Here is a 20,790-nt window from a genome sequence, read left to right on the forward strand (position 1 = left end):
GTATCAATAATATGAAATGCAACCCTGTGAGACTCCTGGTCCCGATGCCACCCTTGTACTGACAGAGAACTAGTTAGCAGCATGCTGGTTGAAGGATAGCTGTAGACAGAAAATGCCACTCTGCTCAAGCTGGGTACCAAGAACCTCACACTCGCTGATGAACAGGTTTTGGTTCAGCTCAGCCTCTACCAAGCCCAACATCCAGAGGAATTCCTGGCCCAGGCATTTAAAGGATTGACCTATGTCAATCTGCCCAAGATGAAAGAGGCAGACACACCTGCGAACCAGTGACCTCTGTGCTGTAGATGTTGGTGATGGTGTCGATCAGGTTGTGCGCCTCATCGATGATGACACTTGGCCTTTGTAGCCTGATCCCTGCAGCCTGTCTGGTGTCTGCATGCAACAGCATTGGGTAAGGTAGCACCACTAACTGTAGGGAAAGATGACCGTCGGACAATGAAGCAAACAGTCTTGCACACGGCAGAATGCTTATCCTGCAATAAACTTCAGGCCACTAAGTCCTGTGGAGTTGTTCAACTTCTCACTCAAACCTTGCACAGGACAAGCCAGGACAGCAAAGCTCAGTGTTCTGCCTGCTCCAACAGACCTTCCTTCAGATGTTTTATGTGGAATGTCAACTGTGAGGAACCAACATTGGAGCTGATCATCTGGGGAAGGGGAAGGGGTGGAGTCCCTGGAGGTGAACCTCATCTAAGTTCCCAAGTAGCCCTCAGGCTCCAAACTTCTTCAACACCCTGAGCACCAGAAAGCAACAGTGGCTTCTGGTCCTGGAGCTGTGACCCTGGCAAATTCTAATTTAAGTGACCCTTGGTTTTTCATCAGCTAAGTGAATTTGACAAACCATGTCAATTGAGGGGTGAGTATAAAATCAAATCTGAAAGCATATGTTGCTATGAATATCTTCCAATCAGGTAAGTATGGGAGATCGCTCTGTTGGTAAAGCATTTTCCTTGAAAGCAAGGGCTAAGTCTGAGCCACAAACCCATGGGGAAAAGCCAGCGGTGGTGGTACTGCTTGAAATCCCAGCAGCAGGGAGACAAGAACAGGCTCACATACCCACTAGCTTTGTCACACCTAAAGTTGTTCTCTGGCCTGCACACATGCGTGCAGACACATGTACCCACCAAACACACACAAAAAGGTACCCATAATGAAAATTCAGAAAACTGGAAATCCAAGGCTCAGGTGCCAATATGGGTACCAGCATTTAAGAGAGTGAGAGAAGAGAAACTCCTCTTTCTGGGCCAGAGTGTTCTTCTGGGGAGAACAGGGCTGTTTCAATGGACTACTACAAAGAAAAATAAGGTGAAAACTGCTTTCACATGGCAAGACCAGGCCAATTTCAGGGCTTCATACGTCTATAGAAATGGTGGCAGCACTAACTCTCTGAGACATCTGTGGACCGCGCCCCAGTTTGTCTGGGAGTACCCACATAGAGCAGGGACATCACGAGGGAGCACTCCACTGTGCGGTGTGGTTACTGAGAACTGCTCTCTTTTGAAATCCATCTAGGTCTCCCAGATGACACAGATCTCCCTATGAGTGACACGTTTCAGGGAGGGAGCAAGACAGTATGACATCAGCCACAGTGAACAGCAAGGGGCTGTCAGACAAAAATCAGCGGTTCCTCTCCATATACAGATAGGGCAGGTCTGAACAAGACCGGATTGCCATGTGCAGGCAGGTGGTGGATATGTCAGCAGTCAACTTGAAAAGCCATTTGGTTATGTTCATGTTCTGGGCTCAACTCCTACCCAACACCTTTTCAGTCTGGTTCCTTAGGATGAGCAACTCTTAGGATGACCTGGCTCCTATCCACTGAATGCTCAAAAACACCAACTGGCCTCTAGCCCAAAGCAACCCCATGCTCTGGGTAAGATAATTTTGTGCCATGAGGATGCGGTGCAGCACAGTTGTCTGCCTAACCCATGTAGGAACATCTTCCACTACTAAAGAGGAAGGAGAAAGCCTTGTAAGCCCCAGTTAGTGCAAGAACTACTTCCCATTTCTCCAGCACACTCACCTGGGCTGCAGTGATGGCAAAGCGGCTTCCGTAATAGGGGCAGGCCCGTGCCTCCTTCCCAAGGGCCACAAGCTGCTCCATGTCCTTCACCTCCAACAGAATCTCATCCCGGAGAAGCTGCATCTGCTCATGGTTATGGAATGGGCAAGAGGTCTGGATTTTCTGTCTCCTTCTCTTTGGCTTGTCTTCCCCGGCTCCGTTCTTCTCTGTGGTGGGACAGTTGAGAGAAAGCTAGAACAAGAAGGAGCTCTGGGGTCAGAAGTAGGTGCAGTGATGTCCAAACACGTTTCTTGCTGCCAACTGTGACTCATCAAAGCACTCCAGGATTTTACTTTATACTCTCCATAGATGGCACAAACATCTCTGAGCCAGGTCCCTGACCCTGACCCAGAAAGCGTACCATTCCTGCCTAAGGAGGAGGTCTGAGGAAGGAAGCAGGGCCCACTTGCCCATTATTTCTGGGTTACACACGGTCTTCATCGTCATGGCCCTGTAGTGCGGTGGGTATTGTGTTCCCTGAAATATTGTGTGTACCCCGAAATAAACTTATCTGGAGTCAGAGAGCAGACAGCCACTAGAACAAAGCCAAAAATGGTGACTAGAAAATGGGTCAGAGCAAGCCAGAGCAGAAGCTGGGTGGTGGTGGTGCACGCCTTTAATCCCAGCACTTGGGAGGCAAGGCCACTTTAGAAACTGCTAAGCATGGTGACCCATGCCTTTAATCCCAGAAACCCAGCCTTTAATCCCAAGGAGTGGGGCAGAAGGGAAAGATATATAAGGCATGAAAACCAGGCACCAGAGGAGTTAAGCATTTAGTTAGTTAAGCATTTGGCTGGAGAAGCATTCAGGCTATACAGCAGCACAGTTCAGCTGAGATTCATTCTGGATGAGGACTCAGGGTTACTAGTCTGAGGAAACAAGACCAGCTGAAGAACTGGTGAGGTGAGGTAACTGTGGCTTGTTCTGTGTCTATGATCTTCCAGCATTCACCCCAATAACTGGCCTCAGGTTTGATTTTATTAATAAGAACCTTTAAGATTCATGCTACATCTGGCACCCAACGTTCGTGGTATGAATTCACAAAAAAGCCTCTTGCCTGTGGCCTTGCGCGCCCCAGCTCAGGCCTGAGCTACACTCGGCCGGTTGTGGTGGCGCATGCCAGTAGGATTTACTGAAGAAGGTAGAGGCAGGAGGATCCCAAGTTTGAGGCCAGCCCAGGAGGCTTGCTAAAGATAAGTTTCGGCCCAGGACCCAACCACAAACGTTTGCGGTGGGACCATGGAGGCAGCGGCTGCTGCTCCGAGTTGCCGGCTGTTTCTCATTGTGTTGGTGACTGTGGTGATGCTGCTACCTGAGACGAAGTGTTTACTGCTGACTGTTCAGAGAATTGCCAGGACCATCATGTTACAAGAAAGCATCGGCAAAGGTCAGTTTGAAAAAGTTTGGCAAGACAAATGGTGGGGAGAAATTGCTGTGAAGATGTTCTCTTCTAGGGAAAAACATCCATGGTTCCAAGAGACTGACATTTATCAGACTGTGATTGCTCCAAACCACAGAGGAGGCACAAAAAAAAAAAAAAAAAAAAAAATCTAAGGGGAACCATGACCACGCCTAACAGTGACTTTGAAGTCTTCAAAAAGATGACAGGATCCCACAATGATGATTCCACATGGACTATGATAAAGCCATTAAGCTGATTAACACCTCGGAAAGCTCCACTTTAGACTACAAACTACTCAGGACAATTTTGAGATGGCTAGCTGAGATGATCCAGCCTGACAGACTACTTGAACAAGGACTTGAAACAAGCCCTGCACTTTCTCATTATGCAGCGGTGGGACAAATGATACAGGACTTGACAATTAACCCAAAAATTTTCTTTTCAGGATCCCCTAAAGATAGAAGTAATTTTAAGAAATGACGCCCACATTCCCAAGAGGTGGGATGGTAGGTTTTTGGTCGTTTAAAGAGTTTTGGATATTGTCATTGTTTACGATAGCTGGTTATAAGTTGTTAATTGTTAATGGTCAGGAAAAGAGCTGAACATGGAGATTAGATATGAGGTAGATCAATGAATCTACTCTGAGAAAAAGGATAAAGAAATAATAGGATAAATGGGTAGATCACTGAATCTACTGTAAAAAGAAAAAGGAAAAGGTATAAAAATGACAAAAGGTAGATTATTGAATCTACTATGAAAAGAAAAAAGAGAATATCGATATGATAAGATAAAAAGGGAGATTATGGAATCTACTTTTAAAAAAGGAACTTCATGTTTTAAATAGGGTAAGTACTGAAAAATTTTTGGTCTGAGTTTATCAAATATTACTGGACTGGACATTGTTATATATAATGGAGTTTTTCACCTGAATCTGTCAAATGTTAATGGACTAGACATCATTAATGTAATCTTGACTTTGTATATTGTATATACTTATTGGATATGATTTTTCTTGTATTAGTTATAACCTTTTTTAATTTTACACAAAAATAAGGGAAATGTGGTGGGTATTGTGTTGCCTGAAATATTGTGTGTACCCCGAAATAAACTTATCTGGGGTCAGAGAGCAGACAGCCACTAGAACAAAGCCAAAAATGGTGGCTAGAAAATGGGTCAGAGCAAGCATTTCTGCCACTCCCAGTGTCCAGCACAGCCCACGATCCTCTGCATACCGTGTTTGCTTCTCTGCATGTCCACACAGCGGTCATTCATAAGTTGCACAGAACCCAGGCTTTTCATATCTTCATTCACACAAAGGTTCTATAAGGCAGGAGAGGAGGAGAGAGAAGGCAGGGGTCTTCATGCACATTGGGCAAACCTCAACCACCAAGTTCACACTCAGTCAACCCTAAATATTGACCTGTTTCCTCTCAAATACAGCATGGACCATTAATATAAACGTGACCACTAAATTGCTCTTCTGCCCTCCTGAAGGAAAGAAACTTGTTTGTGCCCAAGGTATACACAAAACTCATCACCTTTTCTGAGACTGGAGCTGCTGTCTTCAAACGTGCCACCCACTGTGCTCTGGACTGGTCAGTGTGGACTTACCTACTCTTAGTTTAGGTGTGTGGGTGTTCTGTCCACATGTATGTCTGTGCACCATGTGTGTCTCATCCCCAAGTAGGCTAGAAGACAGCCTACGATCACCTGGACTAGAGTAACAGATGATTGTTAGCTGCCATATAGATGCTAGAAACTGAACCTGGATCCTCTGGAAGAGCAACAAGTGCTCTTTCTTATCTACCGAGTCATCTCTCCAGCCCATTTTGTATTTTTTTGAAGCTTGCTTCTTTGCAGCTAGAGCCCTGGCCCCATTTGGGTATGAGAGGTTTGGGTTTTTTTTGTTTCTTTAGTTTGTTGTTTTTTGTTTTGGGGGGTTTTTGAAGGGGGAGGTTCAAGACAGGGTTTCCTGTGTATCCCTGGCTGTCCTGGAACTCACTCTGTAGACCAAGTTGGCCTCAAAATCACAGAGATCGGCCTGCTTCTGACTCCCAAGTGCTGGGATTAAAGGCATGCACCACCACCAACCAGCTTTTTCTTTTTTTTTGAGATAGGGTCTCAATATATAGCTGACTTCCTGGAGCTTACTACATCGACCAGGCTGATTTGCCTGCCTCTGCCTCCCCATGTGTTGGAATTAAAGATGTGCTCCCACCACCATGCCTGACTTAAATGAATGCTTTTTTAATGTGCTGATATTCTGTTTCTTTCCAACCAAAGGGTGAGTTTTCTATGAGGTGTTTAGGAAACAGCTCATTGAATAAAATATGCTGGCCTTTGTTGTGGTCTCTGGGACTGGATGAGAGAAGCATGAACAATAGTACAGTTTTTAATCTCGATTTTTTGACATTATAATTACACTATTTTTCCCTTCCCTTTCCTCCCTGCAAATGCTCCTTGATCTCTTTCAAACTCATGGCCGTTTTCCATCAATTGATATTACAGCCATATGCATACAATCATGCATAAGTATTCCTAAATACACCTGCTCCATCTGTACCTATGTTTTCACTGACCATCTGGTCTGGAAAGACTATTACCCCACTCTCTGCACTCCTTGGTGAGCTCACATCTTTAAATCTGACGACTAAGGACAGGCTTCCATTAAAGACAAAGACCACAATGGTGCTGGCTAAAGGTCATAGGAAGGGCCACCACCCAGCCTGCTGCTCCTGCACCTTCTCCAGAACAATAACCTTGAGAACAAAGGAGCAGGGATCCCTCCCACCGCCTGCCTCCACCCAACCAGTTTTCTATGCTGGGCCAAGACAAAAGACACAGAACAGGAATCTGTCTGGGCTGAGCTCCCCTACCCACCCACTTTGCCTACCTGCCGAGAGCCAAGAGAGACTAGCCAGGTTTCCTTGCCAAAAGGGCTCTTCCATACTTCCTGTATGAACTGGGCCAGCTGTGAGTGTGTCCGACTGCAGTAATAAAGCTGACCAGAAGAAAGAAAGGGTTCAAAGAGGGGTCTGACTAGCTCATACTGGCCTGAGGTCCTGCAGGAGGAAGGCAGGCGGTTACAAGTGCACACATCAGCTCAGGTCAGCTAACCCTGAGGAGGGCTTAGCAGTGCTCTAGAAGTTCAAGCAGTCCCCAGGACTCAACTCTCACAACTCACACTTGACCTCAAGTCCTGCCACACCGCAGGAGCTGGAGACCCTCGGAGAGCGAGTTTCCCCACAGCACTGACTCCGGATTCAGCATGACCCTCAGCCCTCGGAGAACACAGGTGGAAAGTTATTCCCTACATGTGCCCTGAAGGGAAAGATGGAGCCTGAGGTGCACATTCTGGTTACTCTAGGATTCAGCAGTGAGGAGACAGAAGAGCAGAGGAGGACACCTACTTTCAACAGAAAAGATCCATCTTGGATGAAACCATGTACTTTTAAAATGGAGAGTGACAGACCACACATGACTCACTACACTCCACGCATGTGAAATACAAGCAGGAAGAGAAACACACCGTGAGAGTCCAAGAATAATGAGGGCACACTGGCTTGCTCCGCCCTTGCCCTCACTGGTGCCCACTGCAAAGGGAAACTCTGTGAGTCCTTGGCCCCAAATGCTGCACCTCCGGAGGTCTCCCCTCAGAGCCCAGCTCCTCAAGGGAGCAACAAGAGCGATCAGTGCTCTGCATTTGGGAAGCACACACCTGGAAGGCTGGGAGCTCTTCACCCACAGGAGGCCGAGAAACTGCTAGAACAAAGAGTCCTGGACATAGGAACTCCCCTCTCCCGCCTCTAGAAGCATTCAAGGAGTAGGCAGCTGAGCTTACCTTGGTTATATGTTCTTCCTCCAAGTCATCCTCATCCTCCTCATCCACTCTAAGAGACAGACAAACACAGAGGTGAGTTTTCACATGGCACACACAGGACAACAAATACCTAAAAGCACTGGAATGTGCTCTGGGCCCTCACTGACAAGCAGGAGGGCAGCCCTTTACTCAGACATCAACAGGGCCACTCTGCCGTGAAGTGGAGAACCTCCCCTCTGTTACCCCGGGGCCTTGAACTCTTCCCTCTATCTGCTGCTCCCTCACAAACACTGATGCCTCTGCCCTGTCCCCCCGGGGTGTGGCTGGGGCTCTGCCCTGCCACCCCTGTTATGGTACCTCCCCATCTCAAAGTGAGTTTCTCCTGTGTCTCCTGTCATAGGTACAAGCCAACAACCCGGCTTCTCTTGTTTCTGCTGTGCCCCCGACCTGGCTACAAGAATCCTGTGCCCAGTTCCCGAGTGAAGCCCACACGGCCTGGCGGAACAAAGTAGATGTCGGCTCTGACCACAGCTTCGGTCTGCCCTCCCAGAGCAAAGGACCCATTGCACCAGGGCCAGGAAAGGACATTCAGTCAACACTACCCAGCTCCACAGAGACACAAGGTCTCCTACATGAACACGCCAACTTAATCGAGCAGCATACTCGATTTTAAAAAAGGAAGGTTTTCCTTCCAAATCATTTCTTTAATGCCATGCCTTGGGGTTTGTAGAGACTAACTGGAGGGCTAACTTCACAGCCAGTGAGGAGCTGTCATCAGTTCTGTGAAAAGTTTGAATGTATATTGCTCATACAAGTGGGGCAGTTAGCAGGATCTGGGAAAGAGATTTAAAAAAAAAATGCTTTTACTTTTTCCTCAGAATCTAACTACATACCCCAGGCTGATTTTGACTTGTTTTGTTTTGTTTTGTTTGTTTTTCAAGACAGGTTTCTCCACATAGCCCTGGCTGTCCTGGAACTCACTCTATAGACCAGGTTGGCCTTGAACTCAGAGATCTTTTGTCTCGGCGTCTGAGTGCTGAGATTTGTGTGCCACCACCACTCAGCACCCCCAGATTGACCATAACCCAAATATTTTCCCACCTCATACACTCAACTTCTGCAGTAACAGGTATATGCCACAATGCCAGGTGAGAGCAAGCCCTCTGTAGATGGGATCTGTGTGTCCAGAGGACCTGCTGTCCTAGTCTAGGCCATAGGAAGCTGGAGGACCCGAGGTCCTTGTCCAGCTGTAGGAAGCTGGGGGACCTGAGGTCCTTGTCCACCTGTAGGAAGCTGGGGGACCTGAGGTCCTTGTCCACCTGTAGGAAGCTGGGGGACCTGTGGTCCTTGTCCAGGCCGTAGGAAGCTGGGGGACCTGCAGTCCTTGTTCCAGGCTGTAGGACTAGAGTGGGCTCTGAAGGAAGTGAGGAAATCTGCCTCGGGAGGAGAGAAGGGTATTTTGAACATTAGAAAACCCTCAAACAGAGAAGGGGAGACTTGTGCATTTAGGAAGACAAAGCAGCTGCCCCTCTGGTGTCTGGCAAAGGGTGGCTGTGAGTCAAACAGGTGTGCTGCATAGGGGCTATAAAGAGCCTGGATTTATCCTTTATGAATTCACGCGTGTTCTTAGGCTATGGAGTTACACTAGAAACAATCAGTCCATGTGACAACCAGTGTCCACCAGAGCATGACACATATGGGACCCTCACGGCCTTCACAGAAGGGCAATAAAGCTGCTTTAATCCTTGTGCCATCAGAAACAGCCATGAACTTTCATGCTTGAAGGACCTCCCTAGAACTGGAAATGGAACATATCACTCTGGCTCAGTTAACCCTTCCGCAGCCTCCAGCTGTAATGACTATGACATCCATAAAGTATGGACGGGCTCTGAGGCTTATAGAAAAGTCCAACTACTTCAGCCTTGGGTCTTCTCTCTCTTCCTTCACCTCTCTGTTCTGACACTTGGGGTTCCCCTCAAGCACACACTGTCCCCACTTTCAGCCCATTGAGCTTACGGGTCCCTCTTCAGAGCCCTCATGCCCTAGGTTTCCTGAGCCTCTGTCTTAACACACTGGCCCCTCAGAGGCCTCCCCTCTGGCCTGTCTCCACACACACTGCTGCACTCCTTGTCTGCAGCAAACACTCTGGCTTCAAACTGGCGCTGTGTGCTTACTGACCACCCACCTCCCAGCCCTGAAATGCTGCTCATGGACAGAGTTACACCCAGCCCACCTCAACTGACTACTCAGAGTCCCACAGATCAATCCCGTGCAGATCCCCAGCTAGGGGGAGCTGTGTTCTGTTCCCCAAATGGCCACGCCACGTCCACCTATGGTCACTGAGCCTATTCAGGGTGTAACTCCGGGCTGTAGCACCCAGACCAGGACTCCCTCCATGAGAATTAAGGTGGGAATGAGAAAAGAGGGTCTGGAAAGGCTCTGTGAGGTGCAGAAGTAACCAAGTCCCTCCTATTCGGGGTTTCCTGATTCACCCCCAAGTGAAGCTCATAAAATGGGAACCTGCCCACCTGGACCAGAAGCCTTAAAACAGTGTCCAAGTCTGAGTCAGGACCTCCTTGACAGTTAGGTCCATGCACTCCACACATGCTTAGGTTTAGTGGTGGAGAATATGGGATCTAGAGCCAGGTGGTCTAGGTCTAGGCCTAGATCTCCCCTCCATTTATAAGCCCACAGCAATGGCCAAGGCACTTGACCAATCCACAGCCTCCAGGATTCCACCACTGAGCTACCACAGGGAAAACTATCTCAACACATACAAGGGACCAGCACAGAGTAAAGGCCAGCCATGGCTGTCACCAGCATTTATGGACTCTAAAGAAAAGGCGGACAGAGTGAAGGGCAGCTGGCTATCAGGCCCTCTCCTCAGGTGGCCCGAGGGCGGAGCCGCACCAGCAGGGCTATAGACTGACTGCAGCAGAGGCCTCTCTCACCTGCTGGCTCCTCTCTCCTCATCACTCTCTTACTCTGCCAGAACCAGCTCCTCCTCCCTGCATGCCAGCTGCTCCAGGTGTTCTGGCCAGGTCCCTTCAGCCAGCATCTCCCTGCTGAGGCACAGGAGAGTCTCGGTCTCCTCTTCCTCCTTCTTCTAGGTAGGAACAAAGACAAAAAGAAGTCTCAGCACTGGGTCCTCGCCGACTCCCTGACAGAGCTGGCCCCTGGCGCCGCTGTCACCAAGGACAGGGCACCCCGACTAACCTCATCATCTCATGAGCCTCCCTACCCTGCTCAAGAATTCCTCTTCCAGACTCAAGTTCTCCACCCCTTAAGATCCCTAGCTACTGGCCAACAGAGCAAGGACTGGAGTCTGCCACTCTGGTCTCTCACCTCAACCGCAGGTAGCGTCCGGCTGCCTCGCAGGCCACAGCCCTCCAGATGCTCACCATGTGCTTAGCTGCAAACCTGAACCTTCTTCCGTCCTGGCAGACCTGCTGCAGACGCTCCTCTTGCTTCCTTCTCTTCACCTGCTCCTCCTAAAGGACAGGGACAGCAGAAAGACTCCTACAGGAGGGGCCACACCGGGCCCTTCTCAGCGAGGAGTCTACTAGGGGCCTTCTTGCCTTTCCCTCACACACCTCTCCTCCAACCCTCCTCCCCCAGCTTCCCCCCCACACACACTCCATCCCTGCAGGCCTGGCCCCACTGCTCAGTGCAAAAGAGCTACATCCTCTTTCTCTGGGGTACACAAAAGTCATTCTTCAACCGAGTCCCTCGGCAAGTGAGCCATAAATGGGAAAGGTCTGCTGGCATCAGAAAGACAGCGACAGCCACACAGGTTCACAGAAGGGTTGAAAGGGACCACCAAAACAAAGACTATGGAATTCTTCAACTTGTAATAAATTGAAAATAATCAGGGAATGCTGTGGATGTCGCTCTATATAAATAAAATGCTGACTGGCCAGTAGCCAGGCAGGAAGTATAGGCGGGTCAAACAGAGAAGAGAATTCTGGGAACAGGAAGGCTGAGGCAGAGAGACGCTGCCAGCCATCATGATGAGAAGCAATGTGTTAAGATACTGGTGAGCCACGAGCCACGTGGCAACTTATAGACTAATAGAAATGGGTTAATTTAAGATAGAAGAACAGTTAGCAAGAAGCCTGCCATGGCCGGACAGTTTGTAAGCAGTGTAAGTCTCTGTGTGTTTACTTGGCTGGGTCTGAGCAGCTGTGGGACTGGCGGGTAAGAGAGATTTGTCCTGACCCTGGGCCCGGCAGGAAAACTCTAGCTACAAGAGAAGCTGTGTCCCTGATCGCTCCCCTCTCTCAGCCCCTCAGAGCTCACCTTCAGCCTCTCCACCAGGTCCCTTTCTTCCTTCTTCTGAACAAATTCAGTGACCCAGTCAGGTTCTCTGCCAGGCCTCGGGGTGTCAGAGGGCTCTTGGCAAGATGAGGAAGATGGGAGCGAGTTCTGCCCACCACAGGTGGGGCCAGTCCCAGGTGCAAGGAGACGAGCCTCTGCCTGTAATCTCTTCTGTTCAAAGTCACGGAGCCAGGAGAGGGCCCCACAAAGGAGACTTAAGGACTTGCCCTGCAGGAAGAAGAGTGACCTCAAACACGGCCAGCAGCCAAGCTTGCCAGAAGGACAGCTCCCCAATTAATAGTCAGAAGCTGTACTTCTCAGCATGAGCATGCTCAGAGACCATCCCGAAAGGAAACAAGTTAGTAGCAGAGTCCACAGAAACAGGAAAGAGGGTGTGAAACCTGGTCCAAGAAGCAGTAACCAGCAGCTTTGAAACCACAGAGCTCCACGTTCCAAAAGATTGCAAGTGTTTTCTCAACTTACAAACACTGCAAGTTAATATAACTAACACTGGTGGAAAAAATTCACTAATAGCCAAGAAATACAAAGCATGAAATCCATCCGGGCGGTGGTGGCGCACGCCTTTAGTCCCAGCACTCGGGAGGCAGAGGCAGGAGGATGTCTGTGAGTTCCAGGCCAGCCTACGCTACAGAGTGAGTTCCAGGACAGGCTCCAAAGCTACACCGAGAAACCCTGTCTTGAAAACAAAAACAAAAAGAAAGCATGAAATCCCAAATTCTTGCCAAGGCCACATTGGACTCTAAGCTCTAAGGCAACTGAAGTGCGGACACAACATAATCAGTCACACGAGTCCCTACTGTTGAGGATGACTGCTGTCCACAACACTGTTCTTGACTAAGGTCAGTTGTCCATGGGCCCTTCACAGGTTGACATGCATCCCCTATGCCGAACTCTAACTCCAGTATCTCAGGATGTGAACTTACCTGGAAACAGAATCACGGTGGGTCCCATTAGTTAACATGAGGCTCTTAGGTGGGTCCTAATTCTTACAAGGACTGGGAACCTTATGAGAAAGGGACATGCAGATGGAGACACATACAGAAGAAAGGCACCATGAAGGAACACAGGAAGAAGATGGCATCTATAAGCCAAGGAGTGGGCCTGGACACCCTTCCCACACAGCCCTCAGAATGAAGCAAACCTACTAATATGTTGATTCCAGACCTTGAAACTCCAGAACTGTAAGATGCCGGATTTCTGCTGTGCACCCAATCTGTGGTACTCTATACTATGAAGGCCCAGGAGAGGGACACAGTTCTAGGGAGGAGTCCCCCCAGGCTGCTGCTCCTAGGATCCATTTGGGTTTCAGGTGAATCTTTAGAGCTAGCCTTCTGTCTACTGATCCCTCTGCCTACTTAGTCCCAGGCGGCTGAGAGTCTGCAGACCAGGGTTCTAGACCTACCTGCCCTGGGAGGTCCGTAAGCCTTAGACTCCTCGCCTGCAAGCCTAGATGAAACAGTAACTCATCTTATTAGCTCTGGGACTCTGAGCTGACTGACTCTCAAAGCTCATTTCCACATATATGCCAAACTGGGACAGACAACACTAAGATCCACTCATGCAGCCGACACAAGCCTTAGCACAGTTCACACACAGAAAGCAGAACACAAAAAAAAATACCTGGCAGTAAAGTAAGAAATTGGGTACTTGCTACTTCTAAATAAGGATGGAATATCACTGTCCTGAGATGAGGAATCTATCACTTTCATTAATATTTTGAATGGTTCTTGGTAGGATGACCCTTCTGAGGAATAGTCCGCTCACACAACTTAAAGAACAAACACCCCATTGCACTGTTTCAGCTTCCAGAAACACCAAATGGAAAGAAACCCAAGCAGCACTCCTCCAGAAGAGCCTGGGGATGGTGGGCATGTACTGGCTGTGGAAAGAAACACTGTCTGTAGATGGTGCTGGACAAGACAGGTAAGACACCAGCACGCATCACTGGCCCAGGGACAGTGCCCTATATAGCCTCACAAAAAAGGAAGCAGCAGTTCCTAAGGTTACGCCCCAAATCACCTTCCAAAATTAACAGCGTGCCCTCTAACACAAACACCAAAGGTAACTAAAGGCCCACATGCTTAGGCATTGTAGTAAACCCATAAAAGTTACAGACTGAGAGGGCTGCAAGGTAAGTGGGTAGTAAAGGGCTCCACTGCTATGCTTGAGGCCCTGGTTTGTCTCAAGTAATGTAAAATAGAAATTAAAAATAATAATGTTAACGGCACTAAAAGAGGTTGACTTGTTAAAAAGCTGCAGATCCAGCCAGGCTATGGTGGCACACGCCTTTAATCCCAGCGCTTGAGAGGCAGAGGCAGATAGATCTCTGGGCTAGGCTGGTCTACAGAGTGAGTTCCAGAACAGCCAGGACAACACAGAGAAACCCTGTTTTAAAAGAAATAAAAACAGAAACCCTGCAAACCTAAATGCTCTCCTGAGCCATGGAACAGTCTTCACAAGGCACTCAGAAAATGTTCCCACTCATACAGAGCAGCAGCTCTCAACCTTCCTAATGCTGCGACGCTTTAATACAGTTCCTCAGGTGTGGTGACCACCAACCATAAAGTTATTCTTGTTGCTACTTCACAACTGTAATTTTGCTATTGCTATGAATCATAATGTAAATATCTGATATGCAGGATAGCTGATATGCAATCCCTGTGAAAGGGCCTTTTTTTTTTACTCCCCAAAGGGGTCACGACCTCCAAGTTGAGAACCACTGGTATAAAAGGAATGAAAAGGAGCAACGGAGTATCCCAGAAGACGTATTTTCTGTCCCAGAATCCTGAGTGTCAATTCTAGAGATGTACCTCTGCACACATAAGAATGGGGATAATTCACTCTCCTTTATTTGTTCCTTCAGAAAACTCATATTTAAAGCCTCCTGTAGTCCAACCTTGCCAAGCTCCACAGATACCAGGCACGCAGTTAACAGGGACTAAAGGCTTTTTATATCTGTGAGAGTTTGAGAATCTTCACACCATCTCATAGTACTCATGTGGCAAGGTAACACACCAGAATGGCGGAAAGAAGCTGGGGATCACCAGCCACAGCCCTATCAGTCTCAACAGCTCACCTCAAGTACATCTCTCACTCAATCTGGGTCAGGAAGGAAAACAGAGGGTCCCTCGGTGGGCTCCTAACAGCACGCAGGAACCTATATCCTACACTCTAAAACAGTACGCCCAACCTGGAGAAAAGCCACAGCCATGTTTATGTCCCTCAACATCAAGGCAGTAGTGTGCCAGAGAAATCCCAAAGCACTGGTGTTACGGTGTCCACTGCAATTTTAAAGTCCCAGCTGTCTTTAGCCTGATTTTCCTCAGACTGTGGTGTTGTGTTTAACAGTTTAGCAGTGAAGTCAGTACTGTGCAGAAAGATAAACTGATAACTCCTGTGCCCACTTTCTTCTCAAGGAAGGCAATGTCTACACGAGAGAACCGTCAAGGAAAGCAAGGCTACCTCCAAGTTGTCTTAGTGGCTGACACTCCCTCAGCCCACACACTCACTGTGCCAGTTGGACTCTCGAAGATCCCAATCTTGCCAGCCTCCAAAACCTTGTAGAGCTCCGCCATGAAGTCCTTCTGGATAGGATAGGGTGGGAAGGGGAAAGGAAAATGGATGCCACCCATCTCCTGGCTTTCGTCAGCCATGGCCCTAGAGTTAAAAAAAAAAAAAGGTAAGAGAAATCTACTACCTTTCTCATGAGCCATGAGTTGGCTTGAAATCTTTAGCCCAGAGCAGTTTTCTCACTTGTCACAGATTTCCCCTCTCAGCTCTATCTCTTCTGGCAAGCGGAGACCACATCCTGTCCATTTATACATGATATTCCAGGACCGGACATTCCATCTGACGATGCTGCTCAGACACTAGTATTGCAGAATCCAGCCCAGGAAAGACCTAACATGAGCCTCTCATGCTGCTACCAGACACCCTTCCAGCGCCTCCACAGAAGCAGAGAGCTTTCACCCCAAGGCCAGCATCGTGCAACAAGCAGCGCCATCTACTGGTCATCGTTTTCTGGCCTCAAGACATTGGAGCTTCCTGGGGCTCAATGGTAGACAGCTTACTAGCAGCTAGTGGGAGCCTGGGGGTTGACCCCTGACACCCTAGCACCCCTTAAAAACAGTTGTTTGGTACCAGACTGGAAGGACACTTTTCACAGTCACTAATCTCGGACTGGGATGGCTTCCCAATACTAAGGCCACAGGATTCCTCCTCCCCTGCCGGGTCAAGGGCTCTCAGCTCCACCTGTGTTCCATTGCTGTGTCTTCTGAAACTGTGTTTGCCTTCTGGAGGTCACACTCACCCACAACTCTCTTGAGAGTTAACTGGACAGTCCATCTCTTCTAATTCCAAATATTAATAACCCTAAGACCCAGTTTATTATTAATAAATTGAAAAATTATTTTTAACTACAGTATCCTATACGACAGTGAGAGTTGTCACTCTATTTATGAGGAAAAGCAGTTACCAATGTGTTCTTCCGATTATATTTAGGGGTAGAAAAATGACTACCCAGGTGGAGAAATTACCAAAACAAAAGAACAAAAACCAAAACCCAAATAACAAACTAAGATAATTCAATAATAGAAAGATGGGATGGAGGGAACATTAAGGGATCCAGCCTTGATCTAACCCCAAATGTGAGATTTTTGGTCTCCCCAGTTACTGTTGTTAATTAAGACTTTTCTGGAAGAATGTTAAACGTTAAAATAAATTTGTCAGAGATAAAAAGCCTAAAGAGTTTTGGAGGGTTTTTTTGGTGTAGTACTTCATGCATCTATTTATTAATTTTTCCTCCTTAATGTAGACAGTGAATCTGTCTCACAGTACTATAGGTACAAAGTTGTACTACGGTGAATTCGTTAGAGTTGGGTAATGAAAAATAAAGAATTGCCAGGCTCTGAGGAACGCTCTGTCGAGATTTGGTTTTCTGTCACTAAAAACCACACACAGCAAAGGAGGCAAAGCAATCGGTCCTTATAACCTCTCTGTTTATTGCATAAAGGACACTGGACACGATGTGGCTAGAAATCCTAACCACAACCTCAAGCTTGGGGACCTTCTCCCTCTTCTTTCCCAAGAAACGCAAGAATAATTAATTCTCTGCCCATTAGTGCCCGTTGTATAAGGAGCTGGGCCGTAGTTGGACTCAATCCTTCTGGGGTCTGCTGGCCTTTTAATTAACTATGCTGGTTTTGTTCTCACCTAGACATAGGCATCAAAGGCTCAAGGCAAAGCTTAGCTAATTCTCATGGATGGACTGCTCTCTGTCTTGGTTACCTCATATCTTGGTTACCTTTTCTGTGGGATGGGCTGGGGAGAGTGGGAGGCTTTTCAGAAGTTGTTCTCACAGTTTAGACTGTTACAAAGAGCTGCATTAGGATCAAGAATATGTAAACAGGCATCAGCGTTTTTCATGGGTTCCTTAGGGAAGGGGAGGTTTCATGGGAATGAGAGCCAGATATGCTCATACTGGCTTGGTCTTCTCAGACGCCAGTCCTTCCTCTTCTGTAGCTGTCTCTCGGCTAGGATTGGTGGCTTAACAAAATAATGTCAGCAATCAGGAGGTGAGGGTGAGAGAGCCATCACACCATGACTGGTTTGGATGAGTGTCCCGCAAGGTCCGATGTGGTGTGGAAAATATGGCAAAGACTGTGAGGGAGCTTCATGGTGCAGGCTCTTGGGGGGAACAGTACCCTCAAGCCCCTACTGTCTCCAGCCTGGCTCTCTGTTTTCTACTGAACCCCTCAAGAACCTCTGTGACTCAGTCTTCTGAGGATACAGCTGCTTGCCCCAAACCCTTAGCTTGAGAAGGTATGGATGGTAGAGAAGTTGAACAACAAGGCAAAGCCACAAGGCTGTTGCCAGTTTCGACTCTCCTGGACGTGACCCATCTTCACTATCGTGAATGAAACTCTTGAGTTTCAACCTAGAAGAGCTGCTGGGGTTTTCAAGCAGAGGACCTTCGAGTCAGGAACTGTTACACTGATGTTCCCATTCACAGCTCCCTTTCTAAGTCCAGGAGTTCTCAGACTGTCCAGTCCCACCGCTAGGGGTCCTTTGCTCCCCAGTGTGCCAACAACTGCATGGACAGAGCCAGCTGTAGGCCAAAAGGACTGAGGAGCTAGATAATGAAGCTAGATGAAGATCTCTGTTCTTGACTTAGGTCCCTGAAGCATCCTTGTAGTAAGAGCTCTGCCCTCAAGAGGGCGACAAATTCCTTGAGAATCCTTCCTCTGGCTCCTGAGACCTGGAGGAAGGTCTCTCCAGAGGAGTCAGAGGGTGGCCCTGTGACCTGTGTCACTGCATCTCCTGGGATTTTGTTCTAGGTGTGGGACATCTGACAGAGGTGGGCTCACAGTTCTACCCATGCAGCCTGTTCCTCACTTCCTGCCATGTGGCTGCTCCAGTCCTCCTGTAGCACCATGGGTTCTGGTCTTCCTCCACAGCCCAGACACCATTCTTACCTACAAGGAATCAGAGAGAAGACTGGGTCTGAGGTTTCTGGGCTGCCTTTGTCCAATGATCTGAGCTGCTCTTTTGTCATTTGACACTGGATGGACACGGCCATGTGCCAGGCCCTCAGTGGGGGCTGGATCCCAGGATCAGCAGTCTACTGGCCAAGCCGTCCACAGGGAGCTGGCACTCTGGCAGAGTCCAGGACAACCAGGAAGAAGAAGGTAGTGAGGTATGTCCACAGGTAAACAGAGTTATGGACCTCAGAGGGTTCATGTAAGTACAGGAAGTTGGAGGAGACTGTCTTGTGTGAAGGTCACAGCTTTGCAGAGCCCGGGAGGAAAGAAGGGATGAGAAAGATGGACTTGAGAGCAGCCATGTGGCACGCTGCCAGCCTGGATGATTAGCCATGTCTTCTGGTAGTAATACATTGTTAATGGGCACCAGTGGAAATTTCATGTAATTCTCACTTCCCATGAAACAGTATTCTGAAAACTCTTCCTTATCTTCCAGGCCCTAGGACAGTGGTGGCAGAGTAATCCTGGCCAACATGCTGCAGTGCCCTGTCCCCTGTCCTCTGGTGATGGAAAAGGCAGATGGTGAGGGAGAGACAGCAGCCAGAGATCCTCAGAAAGGGGAACAATGGCTCAGCCCAAGAAATCGGAGGTCATGAGACATTTGTGGGGCTCTGCCATCCTTGACATACACCTCTAGAAATTTTTTAAATTGTTTAATTTGTGGGTTTCTTTGTTTTCTTTAGCCATAGAGGATATTTACTAAAGCCACGATGTGAACCCAAGGACAAACTGCATGTGCAGAGTAGCTAGGCTTCCCTGAAGCCTGGAGCTAGCACAAGACAAGACACACAGAGGAAAATCTGCTCTGTTCTTCTCATCACCCTTGGCCACATAGATCTCATGAGCTTGGTGGGTTTCTTTTTAAGCATTTGTTTGTTTGTTTGTTTTGCACATCGATGTCTGCATGTGTTACAAAACACCACATATGTGTTTGATGCCTGCAGAAGCCAGAAGAATGTCAGCAGCAGCCTGGCTGAAGGACAGGTGATGAGCACTGAAAGAAGCCATTTTGTTTAACCTGGGTCTCCGGAGTTCTTCTCACCCCTGCTGGAGAGCCAGGACCTGAGAAGACAGGACCTCTGCTCAGGTCACCCTCAATTGGGCCCTATCTTCAGAGCAATTCTAAGCTCAAGCATTAAAGGAAGGAACTGTCACTCACCACAATGGCAGGCCTGAGAAGAAAGAGGCGCGCTATCCCTGTCACCACTGACCTCCACACTATGTATGTTTGTGATGACGCGGAGTAGGTGGTGTGCCTTGGTGACGGTGACTCCATGTCCTTGCAGCTGGACTCCATGGCCTGCCTGATGGCTACACATAACGGCTTCTGGTGGGACAGCACTGCCACCTGTAAGGGAGAATGGGCAAGGGGGAAAGCCATGAAAGGGGAGAGTGAATTCCAAGCACCTGGAACACAGGCCGGCCATGGCTTCCTAGGAACCTCACACTGAACCGAAAACTCGCTGCAGAAGATACATGACTTAAGCCAAAGGGTGAACTTCTCAAAGAGAGAGAGGTAGTGGTAAACACGCTCAGGAGGAAAGGACACAGCACCGAGTGTAGAAATGGCAGCTGGCCAGCAAGAGAAGGCCAACTAGCAGGCCAGGATGTTGGGGTGGCGCTGGCACCAGGGAAGGACACACATCAATCAGATCTCTCTTCTCTGTCTGTTGGAACCCCAAACAGAAATGGACCAGCACATGCAGGTGCAGCTGTGACCACTGGGTGCCGCTGCCCTTGCCTTTTGGCTGCTCGGGTGGTGGCTGTCATCTGTCTGTAGCCCCTGGAGGGAATTTCTGTAGTCCCAGGCTTTGGCGCGTCCCATGATGAGATATGATCTTCACAAAATAAGCAAGGCTTTGGAAGACAAAAATGGCTGAGACCAGCATGTGAACAAGGTCAGCAGGATGCTAAAACAAATCAAACATAAAAAGAATAAACAAAGGGACCTCTCTAGTCACTTGGAGGTAAATATGAATATATGTACAGCCAGCCAGAGTCTGTAGGGAAAAAAAATTGATCAAAGACCAAATATGATACTGGTGAGCCTTTGGAAGGCCTGAGCTGTAGTTCACCACTGGGCTGAAAAAATATATTTAAAAAAACAGATACAGGCGGTTTCTTCTGCACCCCCTTCTGGGAAGGAAAGAGATCAACAGGGGTGGAAACCTCTCTAGCCCCTTCCCTAACAGAGTGGCTCAAGGGTACCTACAGGTGAGGACCATGCAGGGTAAGTGAGTGAAAGCCCCATGTTAAGTTGTACATTTTTTAAAAGATTTATTTATTATGTATACAGTGTTCTGTCTGCATGTTTGCCTGCGGGCCAGAAGAGGGCGCCAGATCTCATTATAGATGGTTGTGAGCCACCATGTGGATGCTGGGAATTGAACTCAGGTCCTCTGAGAGAGCTCCTCACTTTGGTCCGTCATTGGTTCCCTATCAGAGATGAGTAGACTTTTGATCCCATCTCCTGGGAATAGTGTCATACAACAGGTTGCAGGATCTGCCTCCCGGGGGAAGAGGGCTCTAGCTGCCTTTGGCACTCTCTGCAGCCCATGAAGTGAGCCCCAAGGCAGTGGTGTGTTTCTTCCCCTTCTGTGCCACATCC

General features: G+C 48.4%; 1 protein-coding gene across 2 annotated transcripts; it reads right to left on the reverse strand.

The window, feature by feature from the left end:
• Positions 1-26: 26 nt before the first annotated feature.
• On the reverse strand, positions 27-15,583 carry LOC118573430 (ATP-dependent DNA helicase DDX11-like). Of its 2 annotated transcripts, XM_036173720.1 has the most exons (10): positions 15,397-15,583; positions 15,153-15,300; positions 11,605-11,850; positions 10,707-10,796; positions 10,290-10,411; positions 7,327-7,375; positions 6,379-6,486; positions 4,718-4,805; positions 2,045-2,250; positions 27-430 (listed from the first exon to the last, which is right to left on the reverse strand). In XM_036173720.1, exons 1-10 carry the CDS (start codon positions 15,465-15,467, stop codon positions 245-247), a joined length of 1,314 nt encoding a protein of 437 aa, XP_036029613.1. In that variant the 5' UTR covers positions 15,468-15,583; the 3' UTR covers positions 27-244. The 2 variants fall into 2 exon arrangements, with proteins under 2 accessions (XP_036029613.1, XP_036029614.1); XM_036173721.1 differs by lacking the exon at positions 10,290-10,411 and having other exon boundaries at positions 138-430; positions 10,651-10,796.
• Between the last annotated feature and the right edge of the window lie 5,207 nt (positions 15,584-20,790).

This window comes from Onychomys torridus, chromosome 23, assembly GCF_903995425.1.
Source record: "Onychomys torridus chromosome 23, mOncTor1.1, whole genome shotgun sequence".
Lineage (NCBI taxonomy): Eukaryota > Metazoa > Chordata > Mammalia > Rodentia > Cricetidae > Onychomys > Onychomys torridus.